Here is a 23,688-nt window from a genome sequence, read left to right as displayed (position 1 = left end):
GGGATTGCTGGATCATATGGTACTTCTTTTTCTAGCCTTTTAAGGAAGTGCCAAATCAATTTCCAAAGTGGTTGTACCATTTTACATTTCCACCAGCAGTGTATAAGTGTTCCAGTCTCTCCACAACCTCTCCAACATTTATTATTTTGCATTTCTTTGGATTTAATGCTAGCCTTGTTGGGGTGAGATGGTATCTCATTGTAGTTTTGATTTGCATTTCTCTAATGGCTGATGATTGTGAGCATTTCCTCATGTATCTAGTAGCTGCATGAATGTCTTCTTTTATGAAGTGCCTGTTCATATCCTTTGCTCATTTTTTAATTGGGCTGTTTGTCTTTTTGTTATTGAGGTTTTGCAGTATCTTGTAGACTTTAGAGATTAGACACCAAATTTTTTTTCCCAGTTTGTAGGTTGCTTTTTACTCTTTTGGTGAGGTCTTTTGATGAGCCTAAGTGCTTGATTTTTAGGAGCTCCCAGTTATCTAGCTTCTCTTCTGGTGTTTGTCAATAGAATTTTTGCCAGCCAGCCAGAGTGGCACTGGGCAGCTTTAGGTACATATTTATTTCATCCTGAAGGGTACAGGCATGAGAGATGGCACCATTAGGTTACAAAATCGTCTGGGACTTTGTGAAAGAAACAGAAAACGAGCTCAGGAAAGCAGAACATTACTTTAACCACCTACTCTAATAAATGTTGCATATTATTCTAATGCAAAGTCTTGATCATTCAGTCATCATCACAAAAGCAGTTACAGATAATTGCCACCAATTTGCATCTGCAATAAAGGCCCCACAGATTATATGTGTTCTTCTGACTCAAGTTACTATTCTCTTTGAATGACACAGAACATTGTAGAAAATTAAAACAGAGAGCAGCCTTGTTGAGGACTGTGTTCATACTGAATACATTTATATTTTCTTTTCATTAAAGTTCTCTTTCTCTTTACTCGATATAAATTTCTTGACATCATTTTTTAATGCAATGAAGAGTTCATATTCTTCTTATTGTCACTGTTATTTTATTGCTTCTCTTAGTGGATGCTTTGATTAAGTCTGTTTTATTCATTATATGAGCATTCCTGGTGATGCAGTGGCTAAGTGCTTGGCTGCTGATTGAAAGGTCAGTGGTTCAAACCCACCAGCCGCTCCACAGGACAAAGATATGGCAGTCTGCTTCAGTCAAGATTTGCAGCCTTGGAAACCCTATGGGGTAGTTCTACTCCGAGTTAGAATTGACTTGATGGCAACAGATTTTGGTTTTTATTCATTACATAGATTTTGGTGCTATTCTTAGTGCTGCTACAGCAACGGCTTTGTAAGGGAGATCCTAAGCCCCATATAACAATACACTCAGCGATAGTAATCATGGAAATTCCCAGTTTTATTTGTATGGAGTTTTTACCTGCCTAAGACTGAGCTTTTGAAATGTTACTACTAATTCAATTCCACTAGTATTTACTTCGTGCCTATTATACATTCTATGTCTCCATTCATTTCCAGTATAATAGATACAGCGCATGTGATTTGATCTCTAATAATGTTCGGAAACCCCGGTAGCATAGTGGTTAAGAGCTACAGCTGCTGACAGAAAGGTCAGCAGTTCAAATCCATTAGGCGCTCCTTGGAAACTCTATGGGGCAGTTCTACTCTATCCTGTAGGGTTGCTATGAGTCGGAATTGACTCGACAGCAACAGGTTAGTTTAGTTAGTAATGATCAGATAGCTACATTTAGGAAAATGGAAATTACCTTGCCTAAGTATATATTTGGAAACCCTGGTAGCATGGTAGTTAAGAGCAGTTCGAATCCACCAGGCGTTCCTTGGAAACCCTGTGGGGCAGTTCTACTCTATGCTGGTCTCTTTGAGATGGCGATAGTTTTTTTTTTTTTTTTTTTTTTGGTTAAATATATATTTAGGATTCAGTCTCCCCATTTCTCCCTGACATTTGGGCTTCTAATATTTGACTAATTCAATTCAACAAATGCTGCAGTGCCAGATACCACAGGATTAATCCCATCTTTTTTCTTCTTTTCTTTTGGTGATTTTTATTTTTGAATAAGAAAAATACTGTGAAAGGACACTGTCTGTGTTTATCTCCACCCTTAATTCTGCTTCACATCCTGATTTTAGCTACCTATAAGGATAAAAGAAGGCCCAAAGCTGGGGGATCAGTGTATTTCCTTAAAACAGAGAAATTTGTTTAGAAATCCTTATTGCCTTAAAAATTGAAGAGTGGGTCTGTTATTTTCTTGGCACTTCATAGACAGCTCTTTGCTGTTTGAAATATAATGTGGCTAACAAAGGCCTATAGATATTGACAAAGATAGCTTAGTGGCATTGCTTATCTGAGAAAATCTTTGAGAAAGCTAAAAATAAACTGAAAATACCAGTTAAAAACATTGGTGTATTTGAAGGCTTATCCTGTAGCTTCTTTCCTTAAAGAACTATTTGTTTTGGCTAGAAGCCGAAAGTCTTGGCATACCTGAGAAGGTTTCGCATGGTGGGGGGTGAGAGGGGTTGCTATTGTTACAGGGCAGATTGTTCATATATATTTTTAACTTTTGGATCCATGCAAAGTGGCCTGAGTGCAGACCTGCTTCACATTTGCAGTCGTCTATATTGTTGGCCAGAGGAGAGATGTAGTTAATTACAGTTTCTCACTGAACCTCTGACCTTTCGGTTAGCAGCCGAGCACTTAACCCCTGTGCCACCAAACTTCTTACTGTAGCCAAACTTCTGATTGTTTGGCTTAGGCTAGCACTTGTGAACATTTCACTTGTCATGCTTTATTTGGGAGCTAAACCGCTGTCTTTCTCCCAAATATTCAGTTTTTGATAAACCCTGCTGAAATATTTGCTACATCACCATATTTCTCACTGCCATTTCTTAATTCTACTTAGCTTATGAGCTGATGGTGCACAGGGATTTAAAACTTGGTGAGCTCCTCCCAGCCTTAAGGGCAGGGATTCTCAGGGCCCAGTAACATTCTGAATTTGGGTTTATGGGAACATCTGTTGGATAATTTACCCTGTTCTCAAATAAGATGCCATAAACACAGAAGATTGTAGCATTCCCCTTCTTCAAGTTACTTGGAAAAGTGCAGGGTACTCCATCACATGAGAGGTATCCTTGCCAAAATTAAGTTTCAGCTCTCTGAGACACTCTAATAGCCTTTTGCGTAGAACTAGACTTTTAGATAAACTCCGGTGATAGTCATTTGGCTTCCTGTCACAAATCATCTCACTTTAATCTCATTTAATCTTTATAAGAGTTTCACCTTTAGTTTTAAATTAAAGTTCACTATATTGATTATCTCTGGAGGCAGTTCAAACACTGAATAAATTAAAGAAAAACAATGGAGGAGAAGAAACTCAGGGGGAGTGTAAGGGTGCATCCTAAGGCCTTCCTATTTCCTTGAATTGTAATAATAACACCAGAGCAAATAGTTTTCCCTGTAAAAAGCCACATGGTTCTAATAGTGATAACGAACACCCTTAGTGCTTGCTACTGTCAGCTCTACTTGTATTATCTCATTTAATCCTCACAATAACCCCATGAGGCAAGTACTATTATTATCTCCACTTTATGGTTGAGGAAGCTAAGTACAGGAAGGTTAGTTAAGTCATTTGTCCAAGGCCACATGGCTGGTAACCTGGGAAGTCTTGCTTTAGAATCCAAGCTCATAAGTACTAACTGACCCCACCCAGGACTAACATAATTATTAAACAATCAAAATAAATAATTTTATTAGAACCTGTCCTACAGTACCTGTCATTATATCTGAAGTGATAATGGCTAAACTTTAGAAACAGACCAGTGGCAGGATTGGTGGAGAGCCCAGACTCCAGGGTCAGACAGATGTGGCCCTATTCTTGGCTCCGTCATTTACAGTGTGACCTTAGACAAGTCACTTAACCTTCCTAAGCCTTGGTATCTTAATCTGCAAATATGAGAATAACAGTAGTATCCACCTGATAGAGTCGTTTTGAGGTTAAATGAGGTCATGCAGAAATAGCAAGTCAGAGGACAACGGTTTGGCAATGTCCCTAGAGGAGCTGACTCCTATATGAAGATGTCTGGGGAGAATGGCACAACCACTTGGAGATATGGCTAGTGGTCAGCTAGTAGCTCAAGTGACTTACTTTTGCATCCTGGCCTTTCAGTGCTTGCATTTCAGATATATCCCTTAGCAAAATCGCAAATTGCTACATACTAAGGCCATGGTGGTGCAGTAGTTAAAGTTCTTGGCTGTTAACCAAAAGGTTGGCTGTTTGAACCCACCAGCGACTCGTGGGAGAAAGATGTGGCAGTCTGCTTCCGTAGAGATTATATCTTTGGAAACCCTATGAGGTCATTATGAGTCAGAACCAATTTGACTGCAGTGGGTTTGGTTTCTTTGGCTAAGGACCTTTGGAGATGCTGTCTAATAGCCTCAGTCAGGGGAAGCTCCATCTGTACTTGCCAAAGTTTAATGTGTTTGTTTAAAGTGTTTCTCTCAGCCAATGCTTGTAACATCTTTTAAAATCTTTTGCCGCTAAAATTTATGTTGTATGAATTAGGTGTTCAGTTAAATGGTACAAATGCCTAAAACAGTTTTAGTCCCTGGTGAACATTTATTTAATATTCTTATTTCACAATTTCCACATCATTTGGTAGAGTTGATTGACTTAGGTCAGAAATGACCGATGAGAAATATATGAAATTAAAGATTTAACTGTCTTGGCAATATTCCTGAAGAAAAAAGTATACTATCTTGAGTAAAGAAGATCAATAAAAATGGCCTTAATAACATATTTATCTTTCCTTACTCCGTAAAAGAATTTGAGGGTGCAACATTATATGTTGAATTGAAAGCCACCTACCTGTTATTTTGTGCCTGTACTTCTAATAATAATTTTTCCAAAATAATTATTTTGAAAAGTTATGAAAACAGTTAAAGCTAAATTAGTTAGAAAAATAGGTATTTTTGAATGCTTAATGATTCCTTAAAATTAATCCGTGTGACATGGGGAATTGGGTATTCATTTCTAAGACGTCAGAACTAATAAATATTTGCAGAATCACCTGTTCAAAAATTGATTGCCTTGAGTTTGTCTTGATTGACATAATGCATCTTATAAAACTTTAGGTAGGGCCCTTTAATACTGTTCTTTGAAGTTGAAGTGTGTAAAAATACAGGTAGTCCCCTATGTTCTGTTCTAACAACTTCATCATAAGTTGGTTCTGACATAAGTTGGTTACCTCTTTTTTTCCATTATTATTGCCTTTTATTATCACTATCTTTATAAATCTGACATGTATTTGTCTTTGGAGGTTGGAAACATTACATATAAATTTACAGCTTCAACATCGGTGATCCCTGCTTCTTCGGTTATACACACATTATGTAAGCCAAAAAAAAAGAGAGAGAGTTTTAAGTGCAGTTTGTTGTAACTCAAAAACATCCTAAGTTGGGGACTGTCTGTATTATTAAAAAGAGCCTAACATTTCCTCAAAGGAGTTTTCAAAACTGTTTCCCTAGTGGAAAATTTAATCGATGAAGTTCCAGGATTTTCAGAATATGTTGTTGTAGATTAACAGTTCTATTGTACATTGTGGGCAAGGGTTGGGCAGTCTGGGCCTCAGGCCTATATCTCACTTACTGTGCAGTTTAGGGAAATTATCTAGCTTACCTATGCTTTACTTTTTCCTTCTGTAAAAAAGGCCTACTACATAAAAAAGAAAATTTTTTTTTTTTACTACATGCTCCTCACTAATTTATGTTAAGGACATAGATGACTTGAGCTTTGAGCCCCTGTGTAACCAAACCATACCAAATCCATTACCGTCGAGTCAATTCCAACTCACAGTGACCCTTGTAGGACAAGGTGGAACTGCCACATAGGGTTTCCAGGGATCGACTGGAGGATTCAAACTGCTGACCTTTGGGTTAGCAGCTGAGCTCTTAACCACTGTCCTACCTGTGCTCCCAGACCCTGTATGAGAAATCAAGTTATTGCTACCATAAAAGCTGATGCTAGTTTTAATAACAATAAAAATTTTATTAATATTAATTTATTAATTATTTTCATTAATATTAAAATTTTATTTTAATAACAATAGTACCATCATTATCAGATTTTAGATTCTGGGAAGAGGAGGTAACTAGTAGGTTATGAATTAGTAATTTACATATTTTGAATGCCCTAGGATTGAGGATTCTACATTATTTTTTTATTTTAGGGAAAAAAACATTTTAAGAGTTAAGTAAGTTGGATTTAGAATGATATTCTCTTCTATGTGATTAAAAGCCCTCTTGGGTTTCTTTGAGAATTAAGTTCTATTTTTCCTTGAAAACTGTGACAAAGGGAAAATCTGTGATTCTCTGAGAATGTTTATTCTTTCTATAGAATGTCAGGTAGTGGGTTCAATGTCCTTTTTATTTTTCCACCAAGACTGTAACTCCTCTATGTCATAAGTCGTATCTTTTTTCATAACCCAGGGCCTAGTGCAGGGATGAATACCTAATAGTCACTCAATATATGTTTAACCTAACTGTTCTATGAGTGATGGGGAGGGCGTTCTGGAGGAGTAACTGAATATGAAAAAACACAAAATAAGTGTGACTGTGACTGAAGGTTTTAGTAGGGGATAGTGAGAGGGAAGGCTGAAAAGAAGATTGGGGCCAGGCTTTAGAAATCCTTGATGGTAGTAAGCATTCTCTTCTATGTTGTCTCCTACACAGAAACTTGTAATCATCCCATTATGACAAAGGAGGAAATCTCTTCTGCAGACTTTGGGAACTAAACAAGTGCTATTCCAATATTTAAGGAGCCCTGGTGGTGCAGTGGTAAGCACTTGGCTGCTAACCAAAAGGTTGGCAGTTTGAACCCACCAGCCACTCCACGGGAGAAAGATGTGGCAGTCTGCTTCTGTAAAAGATTATAGCCTTGGAAACTGTATGGGACAGTTCGACTCTTTCCTATAGGGTCACTGTGAGCTGGAATTGACTCTATGGCAATGGGTATTCCAATATTTGCTGCTTCTCTTTCTCTTCAGTTGCATTCTTGCATGCATGCTGAGGTGTGGTGAACATTTGTGTCCGCAGTTGTGGATAGAGGCTCTATTGTGAACTGCTGAAAATGGAAGCCATCGTGTGACACAAGTTCATTGTCTCAGGGGCATATAACCTATTAATGATATTAGCAAGCCCTTAATGGAGTCCCAGTCAACTTTCAGTGCTTCCAAAGAGCCTGAGTTAAAGGAAGATGGAAAATTCTATTTGGAGTAAAATCTTAAATCTGATTTGAAATATGGTATTTACTCCTCAAAAGCACAAATAAGATAAGAATCTGAGCGTCATGGGATAAACTTTTATCCGCTAGAGACCTGAGTTCCATTTCTTGACGTAAATCATCATATTTTAATATGTTTGGCATTTACATCCTTTACCCATATCACTAACCCATCAGACAGCCTGGTATTTATGAGGTATGTTCCCTGGAGTGATTACAGACTAAGGGGGTTTTTATAGTACAGATAAGAGCATGGGAACAAAACAGCAAAGAAGAAATAATGTAGCTATGACCTAATTTGGAAACCCTGGTGGCATAGTGGTTAAGTGCTACAGCTGCTAACCAAAGGGTCAGCAGTTCGAATCCACCAGGCGCTCCTTGGAAACTCTATGGGGCAGTTCTACTCTGTCCTATAGGGTCTCTATGAGTCAGAATTGACTCGACGGCACTGGGTTTGCTTTTTTTTTTTTGTCCATATTTGGTAGCTAGATTACTACCCCTTCAGTTATTTCTTACAAGAAAATTACACCTGTCCTGTACCCTTAATTTAAAAGGTAGAGCTAATGAAGACATTTATATGTATTTCTTTATAACATATTTTCTCTCACTGAGAACACTTTCTATATGTTAAAATAACCTAGATCCTCATTTCTAAGTTTCAGAGACAGTTAAAGAAAACTGAATACAAAACACATATATGACACACATGTTAACAATGATTTTTTTCTAATTATAGTTCTTTAATAAAAAATAGTTCTTTAATAAACTAAACTTTTTAGAAGCCATAAAAGCATATATTTCATAATGTTTGCTGCACCCCCTGCTGGCTCTATAATCAAGCAGCATCTTTAGATACTGTTCAGTGAGTACTTTGGGTATACACACTGTCCCTCTTTGGAGTTATTGTTGTTTAGGAATAATTTCATTTGCATCTGATATATAATAGAATTGAAATTTGCTTTTGTAACTTATCAGTTGATGTTTGAACAGTGCTTATCCTTCCATGCAGTTTAATAATGTATTTGTTGGAGACAAAATATTTTTCAGAAACTTTTTACTAATATTTTGAATGAAACCTAGTGGGAAGAAGTATGTCTTAAAACATGCCCATTTTACCATCAATAATGCTACCATGAGAATCCTTGTATATAAATCTGTATCTTTATTATATGCTAAATATTAACCCTGTAATATTCATGTAGCTTCAAGAAGAGCGCTTTTAACTTTGAAAGAGATTCCCTAAGAAGGGAGCTGGGGTGAGGTGGTCCTAGAGTTAGAAAAGCCACAGGGACAGGAATCATGGCTCTTGACTCTCCAGTGTGTTTCAATCCATGATCTGGAGTCAATGCCTTTAAGGGGCCTTATGTGTGGAGAAAAAATGATGATTTAAGGAAGCATCATTTTCTAGTCAGTGCCAGGTGAAACAGTGGCCATTTGCAATCACTGAATCTCAGTTTCTTAAGAACAAAATTCAGAGATATTGAACTAACTGAGCAAAGATAATTTCCTAAATGGCAAACTTAGGACAATTTAGGGCCATTGTTTATAAATACTGAGTAAATTTTAAGTGGAATTCTGTCCTAATTTAAAGTTAAGTTTATCTTTTTGTGATTTGATATTGCCTATTTTCTCCGAGCCATTTATAAGTTATTGTATTAATTTATTTTATGTTTGCTTACTGTGTCTTGGCTTCTTGCTTTGTTTTGTTTTGATATACCCAAATAGGCTGCTGGGGTGAGTTAGCTTGATTATTGGAGCCTTTGAAGCTGTAATGTCCTCTCACCAGATGGCTGGAGCTGTTACCAGGTATATGAGCTTAGGAGTCCATCAGTTTTCTTGCATGGATTCAGGTCAGGTGTCCAGGTAGTTGGTTACCAACTATGTGGTCCAGGCTTTCACATATGGTCTTAGAGGAGCAGTTGTGATTGGTGTCTGCACAGGTTTCTGGTTGCAGTAGAAGGGTCACACTCTGAGCAAGGCAGGGGGCTAACAACCGTCCCCGAGTGTCTGTAAGGAAGGTGTGCCTCTGTTGTTCTCTAGAGCGCACAGGTGGGTGGGCTCTGCAGCTGTGCCATAGGCACCCAGTGCTTTTAACTGTAAGGACCGAGAGGCATCACTTATCCTTGGACCCCTGTCTCGGGTGGCTAAGTGGCATGCGTGGAGCCACCAGTCCTTAGGCCCCTGATGTGAGTAGGTGAGGACCCTGCTTAATAGAGTAGTGTCAAACGTCAAGAACGCGCCTCTCCACTGCACAGCTGAAACAGTTAAAGTCAGACCTCAAGCACATACGCCTTTGCGCTGTAACAACAAAGGCCTAGCTACTGAAATGGGGCCACAGGAGTCCCTGCAGGGGTGAAAGGCATTCAAAGTTCACAGACCATTTGTGCCAGGACAGGACCCTCTTCTTCCCTAAGTTTCCAGCACTGGGTAGCCAGCAGATTATTTTTCCCCCATTTGTTAATTTGTTCTCCAAGGCTGGGAGAATGGCTCAGGACACGCAGCAGGACCTATCTCAGGCCCAGGGAAATCAACTGTCACTGAAGCTGGCTTGGGGCCTAGGGCAGAGGGAGGAGGGATCAGATAAATGGGAAAGAGTTCTTTTAGCAGGGGTGTTTTTAGATCCACACAGTAAGTTAGATGCAAGCACTTAACTTCTGCCGAGAGAGCTGTTCTCCACTGATTCCTGAGGCATGAGTAGATTCTACCACTCCCTGTCTGTGGCTGAGAAAACTGCATCCAGCATGCTACCGCCAGCACACTGTGGTCGTGCCAGGGGATCGGGGCTGGGGGCGCCGGTTCCCACCAAGTCAAGTCCAGCAACTTCTGAACTGTCTCTCCCTCCCCTTGCCACTCAGTCTGATTTCTTAACTTTGCTTTTGATGTTCAGGGTTCCTAGCTTGTCATATATATAATCGATGCACTTGTTTTTTCGAGTCTTTGTTGTAAGAGGGACCACCGGAGTGCCTGACTGCTCCACCATCTTGGCCCTGCCTCCTTAAGTTTGTCTTTTTAAAATAAAAACATGTCTCCTTGTTCTGTATACATCTTTCATTTGTTATCTTTACAAATATTTATTGAGAGTACACATAGTGCTCTCCATTATCACATTGTATTTTAATTGATGATTTACTTGCTTTTTTCCCTCACTGGGCACTCAAATTAGTGCTCATTTGATGGATGGGCATTGAAGGTACAGGAGAAGAGAATCCTAACAAACCCCTCATCTTTTGATTTCTACAATAAGGGATTACTTTTGTGTGATTATGCTTTGGGTATGTTTTTGGCTGACTACTCGCGTGGATGATTTGAGTACTGTTAACTGATTTTATATTCTAATATAAAATAAAACCTTAGTCTTCCAAAGAAATGTGTATCCGTGGAAAGTGTTAATCATAGGCTGTATTAAAGGAATAGTAGCTTATTAGTCACAAGCATACTATAGCACAGTTTTTAAGCTAATGATTGAAGTTTTTAAGTTAAAGTCCTGTGGTCTTTGTATAATAAGGACATACAATCAATTAGTGCATACTTACATTCTGATATTAGTATGATGATTAGTAAATTATGTCTGTGTATGTGGACAATGTTAAAATGCTTTAAAACAATTTATAGTATTTCTCCCTACATTAATGCTAATATTATTAATTTTCTTAATACTCCCTTTCTCTAATGCAAAAGTAATCTGGGCTCTGCTGAATTATCACAAAATCAGTATTTGTATAGACCCTAATTAAGAGTCTAAGGGTCTTCACATATTATGCTCTAGAGCTTAAGTTTAACTTATCTTGTATGAAATTATTTTAAGAATGCATTTGGAGTACCCACACAACTATGGCCAGTTGATTTTTGATAAGGTTGTCAGGTCCATTCAGTGGGGAAAGAATAGTCTCTTCAGTAAATAGTGTTGGGACAACTGGATTTCCCATGCATAACAATGAAGCTGGACTCCTACGTATACAGAAACTAACTCAAAGTGGATCAATGACCTAAATATAAGAGCTAGAACTATCAAACTCTTAGAAGAAAACAAGGAGTAAATCTTCAGGACCTTGGATTTAGCCATGGATTCTTAGGTATGACACCAAAAGCATGAGCAACAAAAGGAAAAACAGATAAATTGGAATTTGTCAAATTAAAACTTTGATGTTTCAAAGAACATTGTCAAAAAAAAGTGAAAAGACAACCCACAGAATGGGAGAAAATATTTGGAAATCGTATATCACATAAGGGATTAATAAAAAAAAACAAACCAAACCCACTGCTGTCAAGTCAATTCCAACTCATAGTGGCCCTATATATCCAGAATAAATAAAGAAATCCTATGTCGTGGATTGAATTGTGTCCCCTCAAAATATGTGTCAACTTGATTAGGCCATGATTCCCAGAATTATGTGCTTGTCCTCCATTTTGTGATTGTAATTTTATGTTAAAGAGGATTATGGTGGGATTTTAACACTCTTACTAAGGTCACATCCCTGATCCAAAGTAAAGGAAGTTTCCCTGGGGTGTGGCCTGTACAACCTTTTATCTTACAAAAGCTAAAAGAAATGGGAAGGGAGCAGAGCGGGGGAAGAGGGAAGACCTCATACCACTAAGAAAGAAGCACTAGGAGAAGAGCGCATCCTTTGGACCCAGGGTTCCTGCACAGAGAAGCTCCTAGTCCAGGGGAAAATTGACGAGAAGGACCTTCCTTCAGAGCCAACAGAGAGAGCAAGCCTTCCCCAGAAGCTGATGCCCTGAATTTGGACTTGTAGCCTACTAGACTGTGAGAGAATAAATTTCTCTTTGTTAAAGCCATCCACTTGTGATATTTGTTACAGCAGCACTGGATGACTAAGACATCCTATAATCAAAGACAAAAGGACAACCCAATAGAAAAATGAGCTAACAACTTGAATAGACATTTCATCAAAGAAGTTATACAAATGGCCCATAAGTGCATGAAAACATGCTGAACATCACTGGTCATTAAACTAAAAAACTCATTGCTGTCGAGTTAGTTCTGACTTACAGCCAGCCTATAGGACAAAGTAGAACTGCCCCATGGGGTTTCCAAGGAGCAGCTGGTAGATTTGAATTGCCAGCCTTTTTGTTAGCAGCCCAGCTTTTAACCACTGTGCCACCAGGGTGCTAATTATAGTCATCAGGGAAATGTAAATCAAAACTGCAGTGAAATACCACTTCACACCCACATGGCTTAACAGAAAAACAGAAAATAACAAATGTTGGCTAAGGTGTGAATAAATTGGAGCCCTCATCCACTGCTGGTGGAAACTTCAAATGGTGATGCTGCTGGCATTACCATATCAGCAGTTCCACTCCTGGGTATGTATAAAAAACAAACTGGTTTTGCTTCTACCTAAACCTTTACCTTCTAGCTGTTATTTCAGAAATAAACTCATAAAATCTGTCAGACCTCCTGAAATGACCACAGAAGTTAGGAACTAGCTGATTTTGGCATGTATGTTGATTTAGCAAATGAGGAAACTCAGGCCCAGAGAGATTAGGTGGAACTTTTTACAAGCCCTGGTGTCTAAGCCACATTTCCTGACTAACCACCCAGAGATCTTCTACATGGGGTGAAGAATAAAATTATCTTATCAAATGGCCAGGAAGGGTGTTTTGCTGAGTTAATTAACTTTTAGGGTTTCTGAACTTATGTGTAACATTTTCATGTTTCTCTTTGTTGCAGAATGCAAAGTATGGCGAAATCCACTAAATTTGTTTAGAGGTGCTGAATATAATCGGTAAGTATTTTGACAGCTTGGAAAACAAATAGATCTGGTTCAGAGAGCAAAGACAGCAGCAAATGTTTTTGCCGGTTCATTTAGAGGCCATTGCAACAGTCTGTTTAGTTCTTCCGTTTTTTGATACTATCCTCAAATGTTTTGGTATTTCTGTTTTATACATACATTATCATTGGCATTGAGATAATGAACAAAAATGTACATTTTTAGAATTTTTCTATTACACTTACTCTTTTCAAAGAATCAAAACATTTTGAAACTTGCTTGGAACATGGTTATAAAAATGTCACAGAAGTTATGTTGGAATTTAATTTAGCAAAATAATTAGGCAAATCAGAATTGTCATAGTTTCTTGGGAAACATCTATTTATAGTACTAATTACAGAAGGTTTTCATTATCTGGTGCTAGTAAATTTTTAAGACAGAAATTTAGGGAGAAATGCCTCCTTTTTTCCTCCTGAGATACTTCCTGAAGGGAAAATAGGATGTTTTAAAAATATATATATATATGCATTTTGTATCCTTTAGCAAAACTGTTTTAGTACATAGTTAATGGTTTATTTTTCAATTCCTATGCAGCTTAATATTTTGTTGGTCTTCTTCTCTTAAAAGTGTTCGACCGTTTTATTTCCCTTCCCTAGGTACACTTGGGTGACAGGACGAGAGCCTCTGACTTACTATGACATGAATCTCTCTGCCCAGGACCACCAGACATTCTTTACTTGTGACTCTGACCATATGCGTCCTGCAGATGCAAGTATGGAAACTTCAGATAGTGGCTGAGTGGGAGGCTTTTGTTTGTTTGTTTGACTATCAGAGTTTCCACTTTTAGAATATCTGTCTTATAAAAAGCTCAATGAATAAAATAGTAAATTGGAGGTTGACTGGTACAGTGGTTAACAGCTTGACTGCTAACCAGAAAGGTCAACAGTTTGAATACACCAGCGGCTCCTTGGAAACCATGTGGAACAGTTCTTTCTACTCTGTTCTGTAGGGTCACAATAAGTCGGAATCAACTCGACGGCAATGGGTTTGGTTTTTTGTTTTGGCTTATTCTATAAAAACCTCAATAAATAAAATATTAAATTGGAGATTGACTAGTAACACCCAGAATTCGGCTCCTTAAATAAAGGCTTTATCACAATGAAGTATCAGGGTAGTAGTGAGTTCACTCATTATAATTTTTAAGTGGGATTTTTAAAAAATGCATGATTTGAATTTACATATTAAAGAAACATGGCTGAGGCTGCCCCTCCGTCGCCCCTCACCTACCTGGTCGCGGAGTCTTAGGAACGCCATGGCGGTCGCCGCTGCGCCCACTCCAGCCTCCGCCGACGCCCCGGCCCGCCGCTCCCACGCCGGTGGCCTCAGCAGCTGCCAGGGGCCGGCGGGTCGGCGGCCGGCTGAGCTGAGGAGTCCGCGGGCAGGGGGCGGCACCGCCTCCCGGGCCGCCCGCCGCCACCGAGAGAATCGGAGAGTATTTTCTCTACAACATTTGGCATAGTCTTGGTGGGATTCGGTGATGTCTTCCGCAGTGGACCTGGAGGAGCTGAAAAGCCAGAGGCAGGCACTGACAAGCTCCTGCTTTCTCGGACCCCTTGGGACCTGTCCAGACGCAGTCTTCCTACCACTTGTTTGCCAGCCTTTACTGTGGTGGCTTTCATGTTGCTGTGATGCTGGAAGCTATGCTACCACCAATATTTCGAATACCAGCAGGGACACCCATGGTGGACAGGTTTCAGCGGAGCTTCCAGACTAAGACAGACTGTTAAGAAGGACATGATGACTTCTAAAAAAAACTGGCCAATGAAAACCTTGTGAATAGCAGCGAAACATTTGTCTGATATAGTGCTAGAAGACAAGCCCCTCATTTTGGAAGGCACTCAAAAGACAACTGGGGCAGAGCTGCCTCCGTAAAGCAGAGTAGACCTTAATGACTCAGATGGAGTCAAGCTTTCAGGATCTTCGTACGCTGATGTGGCAAGACTCAAAATGAGAAGAAACAGCTGTAAATATCCATTAATAATCAGAATGTGGAAAGTACATAGTATAAATCTAGGAAAACTGAAGTCTTCAATAATGAAATAGAACACGTAAAGACTGATATTCTAGGCATTAGTGAGCTACAAATGGACTGGAATTGGTTATTTTGAATCAGACAATCATATGGCCTACTCTGCTGGAAATGATAGACTGAAGAGGAGTGGTGTCACATTCATTGTCAAAAAAAACATTTCATGAAGAGAAACCCGATAACTGGGAGCTCCTAAAAATCAAACATCTATGCTCATCTAAAGACTTCACCAAAAGAGTAAAAAGACCACCTACAGACTGGGAAAGAATTTTCAGCTATGACATCTCAGACCAGCGCCTGATCTCTAAAATCCACATGATTCTGTCAAAACTCAACCACAAAAAGACAAACAACCCAATCAAGAAGTGGGCAAAGGATATGAATACACATTTCACTAAAGAAGATATTCAGGCAGCCAACAGATACATGAGAAAATGCTCTCAATCATTAGCCATTAGAGAAATGCAAATTAAAACTACGATGAGATTCCATCTCACACCAACAAGGCTGGCATTAATCCAAAAAACACAAAATAATAAATGTTGGAGAGGCTGCGGAGAGATTGGAACTCTTATACACTGCTGGTGGGAATGTAAAATGGTACAACCACTTTGGAAATCTATCTGGCGTTATCTTATACAGTTAGAAATAGAACTACCATACAACCCAGAAATCCCTTCACACAAACAGATATATGCACAGCCATGTTTATTGCAGCTCTGTTTACAACAGCAAAAAGCTGGAAGCAACCAAGATGTCCATCAACGGATGAATGGGTAAATAAATTGTGGTATATTCACACAATGGAATACTACGCATCGATAAAGAACAGTGACGAATCTGTGAAACATTTCGTAACATGGAGGAACCTGGAAGGCATTATGCTGAGCAAAATTAGTCGGAGGCAAAAGGACAAATATTGTATAAGACCACTATTATAAGATCTTGGGAAATACTAAAAACTGAGAAGAACACATACTTTTGTGGTTACGAGGCGGGGAGGGAGGGAGGGAGAGGGTTTTTTATTGATTAATCAGTAGATAAGAACTGCTTTAGGTGAAGGGAAAGACAATACTCAATACATGGAAGGTCAGCTCAATTGGACTGGACCAAAAGCAAAGAAGTTTCCGGGATAAAATGAATGCTTCAAAGGTCAGCGGAGCAGGGGCGGGTGTCTGGGGAACATGGTTTGAGGGGACTTCTAAGTCAATTGGCAAAATAATTCTATTATGAAAACATTCTGCATCCCACTTTGAAATGTGGCGTCTGGGGTCTTAAATGCTAACAGGCGGCCATCTAAGATGCATCAATTGGTCTCAACCCACCTGGAGCAAAGGAAAATGAAGAACACCAAGGTCACACGACAACTAGGAGCCCAAGAGACAGAAAGGGCCACATGAACCAGAGACCTACATCATCCTGAGACCAGGAGAACTAGTTTGTGCCCGGCCACAATCGATGACTGCCCTAACAGGGAGCACAACAGAGAACTCCTGAGTGAGCAGGAGATCAGTGGGATGCAGACCCCAAATTCTCATAAAAAGACCATACTTAATGGTCTGACTGCGACTAGAGGAATCCCGGCGGCCATGCTCCCCAGACCTTCTGTCGGCACAGGACAGGAACCATCCCCAAAGACAACTCATCAGACATGAAAGGGAGTGGTCAGCGGGTGGGAGAGAGATGCTGATGAAGAGTGAGCTAATTATATGAGGTGGACAGTTGAGAGTGTGTTGGCAGCTCTTGTCTGGAGGAGAGATGGGAGGATAGAGAGAGAGGGAAGCTGGCAAAATTGTCATGAAAGGAGAGACTGAAAGGGCTGACTCAATAGGGGAAGAGCAGGTGGGAGTACGGAGTAAGATGTATGTAAACATATATGTGACAGACTGATTGGATTTGTAAACGTTCACTTGAAGCTTAATAAAAGTTAAAAAAAAAAGAAACATGGCTGAGATAGAAGAAAGAGTCTTGTCTCAGTGATAATATTCTAGTTAGAAATGGGGATTCAGTGAATTAAAATGATTATTGAATATATTTTAGTGTGATTTATATGCCTAAATACAGGTTCACAAGGAGCCCTGGTGGTGCAACAGATAAGCACTTGGCTGTTAACTGAAAGGTTGACAGTTCAAACCCACCCAGCAACTCTGAGGGAGAAAGACCTGGCAATCTGCTCCCATAAAGATTACAGCCTAGAAAACCATCTGGGGCAGTTCTACTGTGTCACTCGGGGTTGCTCTGAGCCGAAAATTAACTGGACAGCACCTAACAACAACATATAGGTTGAGTAGCATTGAATAGGGATATGGCGTCAGCTGGTGAAGGCCATATTTGTTTCTGTCCTAACAGAGACCCTGGTTACCATTTCTTAGAGCCTTTCTTTTCACACTGCTCAAGTTCCAAATAACCCTTCTGATACTTTTATAGTATCAAAATTATGCAAAGTAAATAGCTAAACAAATCTTTTTTAAAAAGGAATATCTATAAATTCTTATGAAGCTGATTTATAAAATCTGAATTTATAAAACATATTAAATAGGGAGATTGATACTCATTTTTAAAAGGTACTCTTTGCCGTGGTAGAAAACCATAGTACAATAAATATTCTAAGCAACTGAGCTTCCCATGATTTGTTCAGAAACTGATACACAAAACCTGGGTCTGCAGGTACATTCTGGGAGCAGGAACACAGGTTAAGCAAAAGCCTCAAGCATTTTTTTTCTGACCCAGCTCATAATTCTTCAAGGAGTTTCAAAATGGTGTAATATGTAGAGCCTGCAGCAAGTGCTCAGGAAAATGACAGATAGTAGTGATGCTCTGTCTAAATGGAAGGAAGTTAGAGATTAGTAGCAATGTCATCTCAAAAATGTGTAAAATTATGCTGAATGAAATAACCCCTTGGCGTTGAATCAATTTGGACTCGTAGTGACCCTGTAAGACAGGGTAGAACTTCCTCATAGAGTTTCCAAGGAGCACCTGGTGGGTTCGAACTGCCAAGCTTTTGGTTAGCAGCCATAAGCACTTAACCACTATGCCATCAGGGTTTCCAAGTGAAATAAGTCCATCACAAAAGGACAAATACTGTATGTCCCCACTTATGTGAAATATCTAGAATAGGCAAAAAAGTTTATTAGTGATTATCAAGGGCAGGAGGGAGGGGAAATGGGAAACTCATTGCCTAGTGGACACTGAGCTTCTCTTAAGGGTGGTGGAAAAATTTGGAAATGGATAATGGTGATGGTTGAACAACATGGTAAACGTTACGTCACTGAATTATACATGTGAAAAATGTTGAAATGGCAAATGTTCTGTGTTTTATATATATATATATACACACACACTCCGATTAAAAAGAAAAAGAAAAAATATATGTTCTCTAACAGCAAATGCACTTTAATGAGCAAAAGAAATATAAAAGCTCTGTTAGAGTGCCTTTTCTTTCCTTGGTTTTTTAGTTTTTGATTTAATTCTATCGTTTTACGAGCACAGAATTTTTATATCAGCAATTGAAGAACAATGGAATAGCAAATTAGGGTATATTTGTGTGTCTTTGGAGATTGGCGTTGACCCTCTTCATAAGTGAAATATTCTCTTGTAAATCAAGCTGAAAGCTATTAATTTAGCTGTCATCCTGCCATTGAGTCTTCCTCATGATGTGTGATGACTGAAATGCTTTTTTCTCTTTTTCTAAAATAGTAATGCAGAAAGCCTGGCGAGAGAGAAACCCCCAAGCTAGGATTTCTGCAGCTCATGAAGCCTTGGAAATAAATGAGTAAGTGGGGGAAATCTTGCTTTTAAAAAGAAAGTCTCATCCTTTGCTGAATGTGTTCAGTTGCAACTCAAACTTGAGGATTATTTTGGGGAGTATTACTTTATTATTGTTTTTATGAAGGACAGCCGTGTGGAAGTGGTTTTAGTCATTTTAGAGAGCAATTCAGTGGCTTTGCTGTGACCCTAAATTAAACCCTTCAAGGGCTGTCCCTGGGATATTGTGAGGACATAAAATAAATACAGCTCCTTACATATCTAAAACATTTTGACAGAGAAATTTTTCCAGATGTAGAATGCTCATCTGTGCCATCAAGTTTTCTACGTAGAACCTCCGCTAGTGGGAGAAACATAATAAAGACAGGAGGTAAAAAAGAAAAGAAACCCTAACGTTTTCAAAATATTTCAAAATCAAGACAAAGATAAGAGAAAATACTGTCTTTACTATTGTTGAACTTCCTCTAGCTTCCCAAGGAAGGCTAGGAAATGAGAAAGATTCTTAAAATTGGAGTCATAAAAACTCAGGGTTGGCAGGGACCTTAAAGGTCATTTCGCTCAAGCACCCATCTGGTGCTTGAATCACCTCCCCAAAATCCCTGCCAAGTGGTCATTGTTAAACTATTTTACGAGAAAAAAGAAAAGATTCACTTGAGGGTTGGAAACCCTGTCATTGTAACCTGTTGATCGGTTTGGTTTCTGATCTATCATGCAACATATTTATTTTCCAGTTTCTTGTCACCTAAAAATTTGACATGCCTGCGTTCTGTATGTCATCCATATTTCTGATAAACAACATCAGGGCCAGAGAGAGACACCTGTGACATGACATATAGAAGCTACCCTCTAGGCTCATGTCCTCATGAATCACCATCCTTTGGTATTGTTCAGCCAGTTACTCAGCCACCCAGTTACATTGTGATTCAGCCTGTATTTCTCCATTTTGATCTTGAGAATGTCAGTTGTAGCTATGGATCTTTAATGTATAGTGGCTCTGTTAGAGTCAATTAAGCTAACACAGCCTGATTTGCTTATTCTTAGTGAGTTTAAGCTGGCTTCTAGTGATCACTACTTTCTTTTCAAAGTGGTTCCATTTAATAATCCATTAGAGTATCTTTCCAAATCACTGTTCTATAGTTTGGGAAGTTCTGCCTTCTTCCCCATTTTGAATATTTATGCTACATTTGTCATCTCATCTTTTGGTACCTCTTTACTCTTCATGATTCCTCAACTATCCACAGAGCAATTCTGTGACCTGTCTGGAAGGTCTGTTGGTTTCCTGGGATCTAATTTGCCCATCCCATTTTTACTAATTCATTTAGAATAGATCAGTCAATTGCTATCCTACATCTTTCTACCCATTTTAGAGTTTGATTTCTTCTCTCCTGTTCCATCTGATGATCCTTTTCCTTGATGGAGAAGTCAGGAACAAAATAGTAGTTAGAGGTTTGCTTTCTCTTTATCACGCACTGCTATTAACTATAAACCGTCCTCATTTTGATGTCATTCTTGTGGTGTTTGTCTTTTTTTGCTTATTTGTTTTTGTGGTGGTTTTGGAGAAAAGGGAGGTGGTGCTGGGGTCTTAAATGCAATTTATAAACAGGGACTAGATGGTTGTCTTTAGCATTATGTTTTATTTCATTTTGCAAGTTCAGCTAATTGAAAACTTCAGCTCCCCTGACACTACTCTATAAGTTCATTCCACCCTCTTACAGTCCTTCATTACATGCCCTTCTTTTCATCTTTTCTACATGTCCTTTAAAACCGTCACCTTGTGAGAGATCTCTGGGCAGCCATACTGGTTCCTCTTTTCTTCCGTAGAAGCTCATTTGTTACTGCAGTTACAAATACACATTTGGAAACTGCCCAACCCTCTTAAACCATTTTTTCTTCTGAATCTCATGCCATTGAATCATGCCTCTTTTCTTCAAATTTCTGAAGTCCACTTTCCCCTCTTTGATTACCCTGAACTCCAGAATCACATAGTAACTCTCTGAATGTTCCTATCAATTTTCATTTCACCAACTATTTTTTTCTTCAGAATTAGGTCCAGAGTTGAAGTTCCCCTAATTGCTTCCTCTACCATCTGGGAGATAAAATTGTTACCAAAGTAAGTCAAGGACCCGTCTCGTGCCCTACTTCTAACCAAACGAGACTTCTAGCTGATGTCTGGATGGTTGACACCCCCATCACCATACTTTCTTGCTTCCATATGTATATTGTGTTGTGACAAGGATGCATCATCTATGTCTTCCATTGAGCTTAGCAGTCTGTTCAGTATTCTCCAACCATCAGCACTTCTGTTGCTCTCCTTTTTCCTTCATTCACAAGCTCTTAGCATGTTTCTACCCCAGACTCATGAATTTCCACACAGATGTATGTTTTCTTGGCAGGTAGTACTACTCTGCCTCTCCTCCTAAGATGACCCATTTGAAATCTAAATAGAGTAAGCAAGCTAGCCCCATCCAGTCTTGAGTTCCCAGCCTACCAATTACAATCTTACAGTTATTCCTCTGTTATTGTATCTACCTTTCAGTATTATAATCTCAACTTTCACTTTGTTATCCTTGACCCGTATTTATATGTTGGGACTGAAGCCTTAAGAATCTCTTCTGATGCCTGTGTCAGTTATTTTCTTCAGTGAGTCTCTGGGCAGTTTCAGCATCATTCTTGTTCTCTCCAAGTCATATCCGCTGCCCTCCATGGTAATTGATTTTACAGCCTTTTCTCCTGGACATTTTTCTCCGTACCTCAGCACATTCAATTTAAAACCCCACTGATCAGTCCTGCCTGAAATTAGAGGAATTGGCAAAAGAACTTTCAAGACCCATCCTCAAGGCTAAGACTAACTCTCCCTTCTCTCTTATTGCTGTCAAGTCTATTCTGACTCACAGCGACTCTATAGGACAGAGTAGAACTGCCCCATAGGATTTCCAAGGAGCAGCTGGTGGGTTCAAACTGCCAACCTTTTGGTTAACAGCCGAGCTCTTAACCACTCGGCCACCAGGGCTCCATGAGTAACTGGCAACCCCAAACCTCACATTAGCTGTGAATTCAACCTTCTTTTCCTACTGGCTGTTATGGTTAATAAATAGTAAAAATAACATTCGGATTTGCTTTCTGTTTATTTTCTGTTTTGTGGTCTGCTGGAGGTTCAGATTAAGTAGGGAGATGGCCACAAGAGAGGCAGTGGAGAAGAAAGAAAGCGAAGGGACCCAGTGCGGATCAGGGCCTATGCAGTCTCTTCTGGCCTCACCATTTCCCTATTACATCTCCTCTCTTTGGCACTGGATTGTTCCTTGTATAATTTGGAAGGTTTAAATTTCCAATTGCTCCCCTTGTTTGTTAGTTAGCATCACATCCTTCCTGGCTTCCTACCTTAGGGGGTTGTTGAAAGGATTATAGGAAATGATACATGTTAAGTGCCTGATGCAGTGTTTAATCTATACTGAGCAACAAGTGATAGCTATTGTTGGTAAAGGCATGAGATTTCATTTTTCTTAGCTATGTAGCTGGATCATGTTTTTAGCTGTAGGTTCTTCTAGTGTTCTTCTCTGGAACAGAAAATCCAGTGCAACTGGCAATGAGATGGGGAAGCACTGGTTTTGGCTTTGTTTGTTTGTTTTGAATGAGTAACTTACTTGACTTAATGAATTTCTCACTCTGAAAGAGTCTATAGATTGAAGAGAATCTGTTTAGTAAACAGAGGTAAACTTATATATAGTACCTCTAACTTTGATGTCAGAATGAGACATTTAACTTATTTTCGTCACCATCATTACTTGACATTTATTGAGCACGTACTACAGGCTTGTTACCGTATTGAGGATTTCACATGCATCACCTTACTTAGCCTTCACGACAGCACTGGGAACAAATGGGCCTCATGTTGCTCTCCATCAGGGAGGCAGAGTAAAAACTTGCCCAATCTAATAAGGGGTGGAGTGCAGATGGGAGCTTAGGCCTGTGTGACTCCAGAGCCCATGCTCCTAACACTATACATCCTACCACTCAAGCTAAAATACAGATGTTTCTTTTGTGCCATTACTTTGTGTCAGCAACTACAAACAGGGGTGCATGAATCGGTTGGCCACTCTGCATGTTCTGGTGTAACTCCTTACCCTTCTGCATGCACTCCTACTTGCCCCCTATTACAATGCTCTTGAATTTGTAATTCATTTTTATTATCTGAATGGACAGGTGTGCAACTGCGTATATTCTCTTGGCTGAAGAGGAAGCAACAACCATTGCTGAAGCGGAAAAGCTATTTAAGCAGGCCCTGAAAGCTGGAGATGGCTGTTACCGGCGTTCTCAGCAGCTACAGCACCACGGATCCCAGTATGAAGCCCAACATAGTAAGGTTTCCTCCAGGTTGATGCACTGGGGGATCAGAATTATGAAATAATTAATGAGAGCAAATTTTCAGGCCAGTTCAAATATAATTCTCTTAGGAGAGAACCAAGATGGGCTTTCTTGTTTTTGTTTTTCTGTCCAGTAAGGGCACTTGTTGTGCAGTTAACTTATAGCTTCATTACTGCTTATGTTCCGATTCCCTTTTCTGCCTGCAGATTCCTAACCTCAGAAATAGGTGATAATAACCTTGAATGGTACCTTTTTTTCTTCTCAGAATTCCTGCATATTTCTGTTCATTAGTTGCTTCTCTGTCCCAGAATTTTAAGTCCTAGTTGGGAAATAGGACTTAAATTAGTGTCAGTGTTACCAAAAGGTTTTCTCTTATGGGTCTTCTACAGCATGGGTTGAAATAAGACAATTAAGAACATAGCAGTTACTGGTGATTGTCGCAGCATTTAGCTCACATTTAAGAAACA

At 39.3% G+C, this 23,688-nt stretch overlaps 1 protein-coding gene across 6 annotated transcripts in view; it reads left to right on the top strand.

Annotated features, from left to right (window-relative positions):
* The window catches only part of ST7 (suppression of tumorigenicity 7), a 319,762-nt gene that overhangs the window by 186,079 nt on the left and 109,995 nt on the right, over nucleotides 1–23,688 (top strand). For all 6 annotated transcript variants that reach the window (XM_064289784.1, XM_064289783.1, XM_023544581.2 and 3 more), the window contains 4 exons: nucleotides 12,966–13,020; nucleotides 13,662–13,777; nucleotides 18,791–18,866; nucleotides 23,060–23,214. In XM_064289784.1, coding sequence (XP_064145854.1) covers nucleotides 12,966–13,020; nucleotides 13,662–13,777; nucleotides 18,791–18,866; nucleotides 23,060–23,214 — 402 coding nt within the window. The remainder of the gene's footprint in view (nucleotides 1–12,965; nucleotides 13,021–13,661; nucleotides 13,778–18,790; nucleotides 18,867–23,059; nucleotides 23,215–23,688) is intronic.

Source organism: Loxodonta africana, chromosome 8 (genome assembly GCF_030014295.1).
Source record: "Loxodonta africana isolate mLoxAfr1 chromosome 8, mLoxAfr1.hap2, whole genome shotgun sequence".
NCBI classification, from domain to species: domain Eukaryota; kingdom Metazoa; phylum Chordata; class Mammalia; order Proboscidea; family Elephantidae; genus Loxodonta; species Loxodonta africana.
This window is presented reverse-complemented; position numbering and strand designations above follow the sequence as displayed.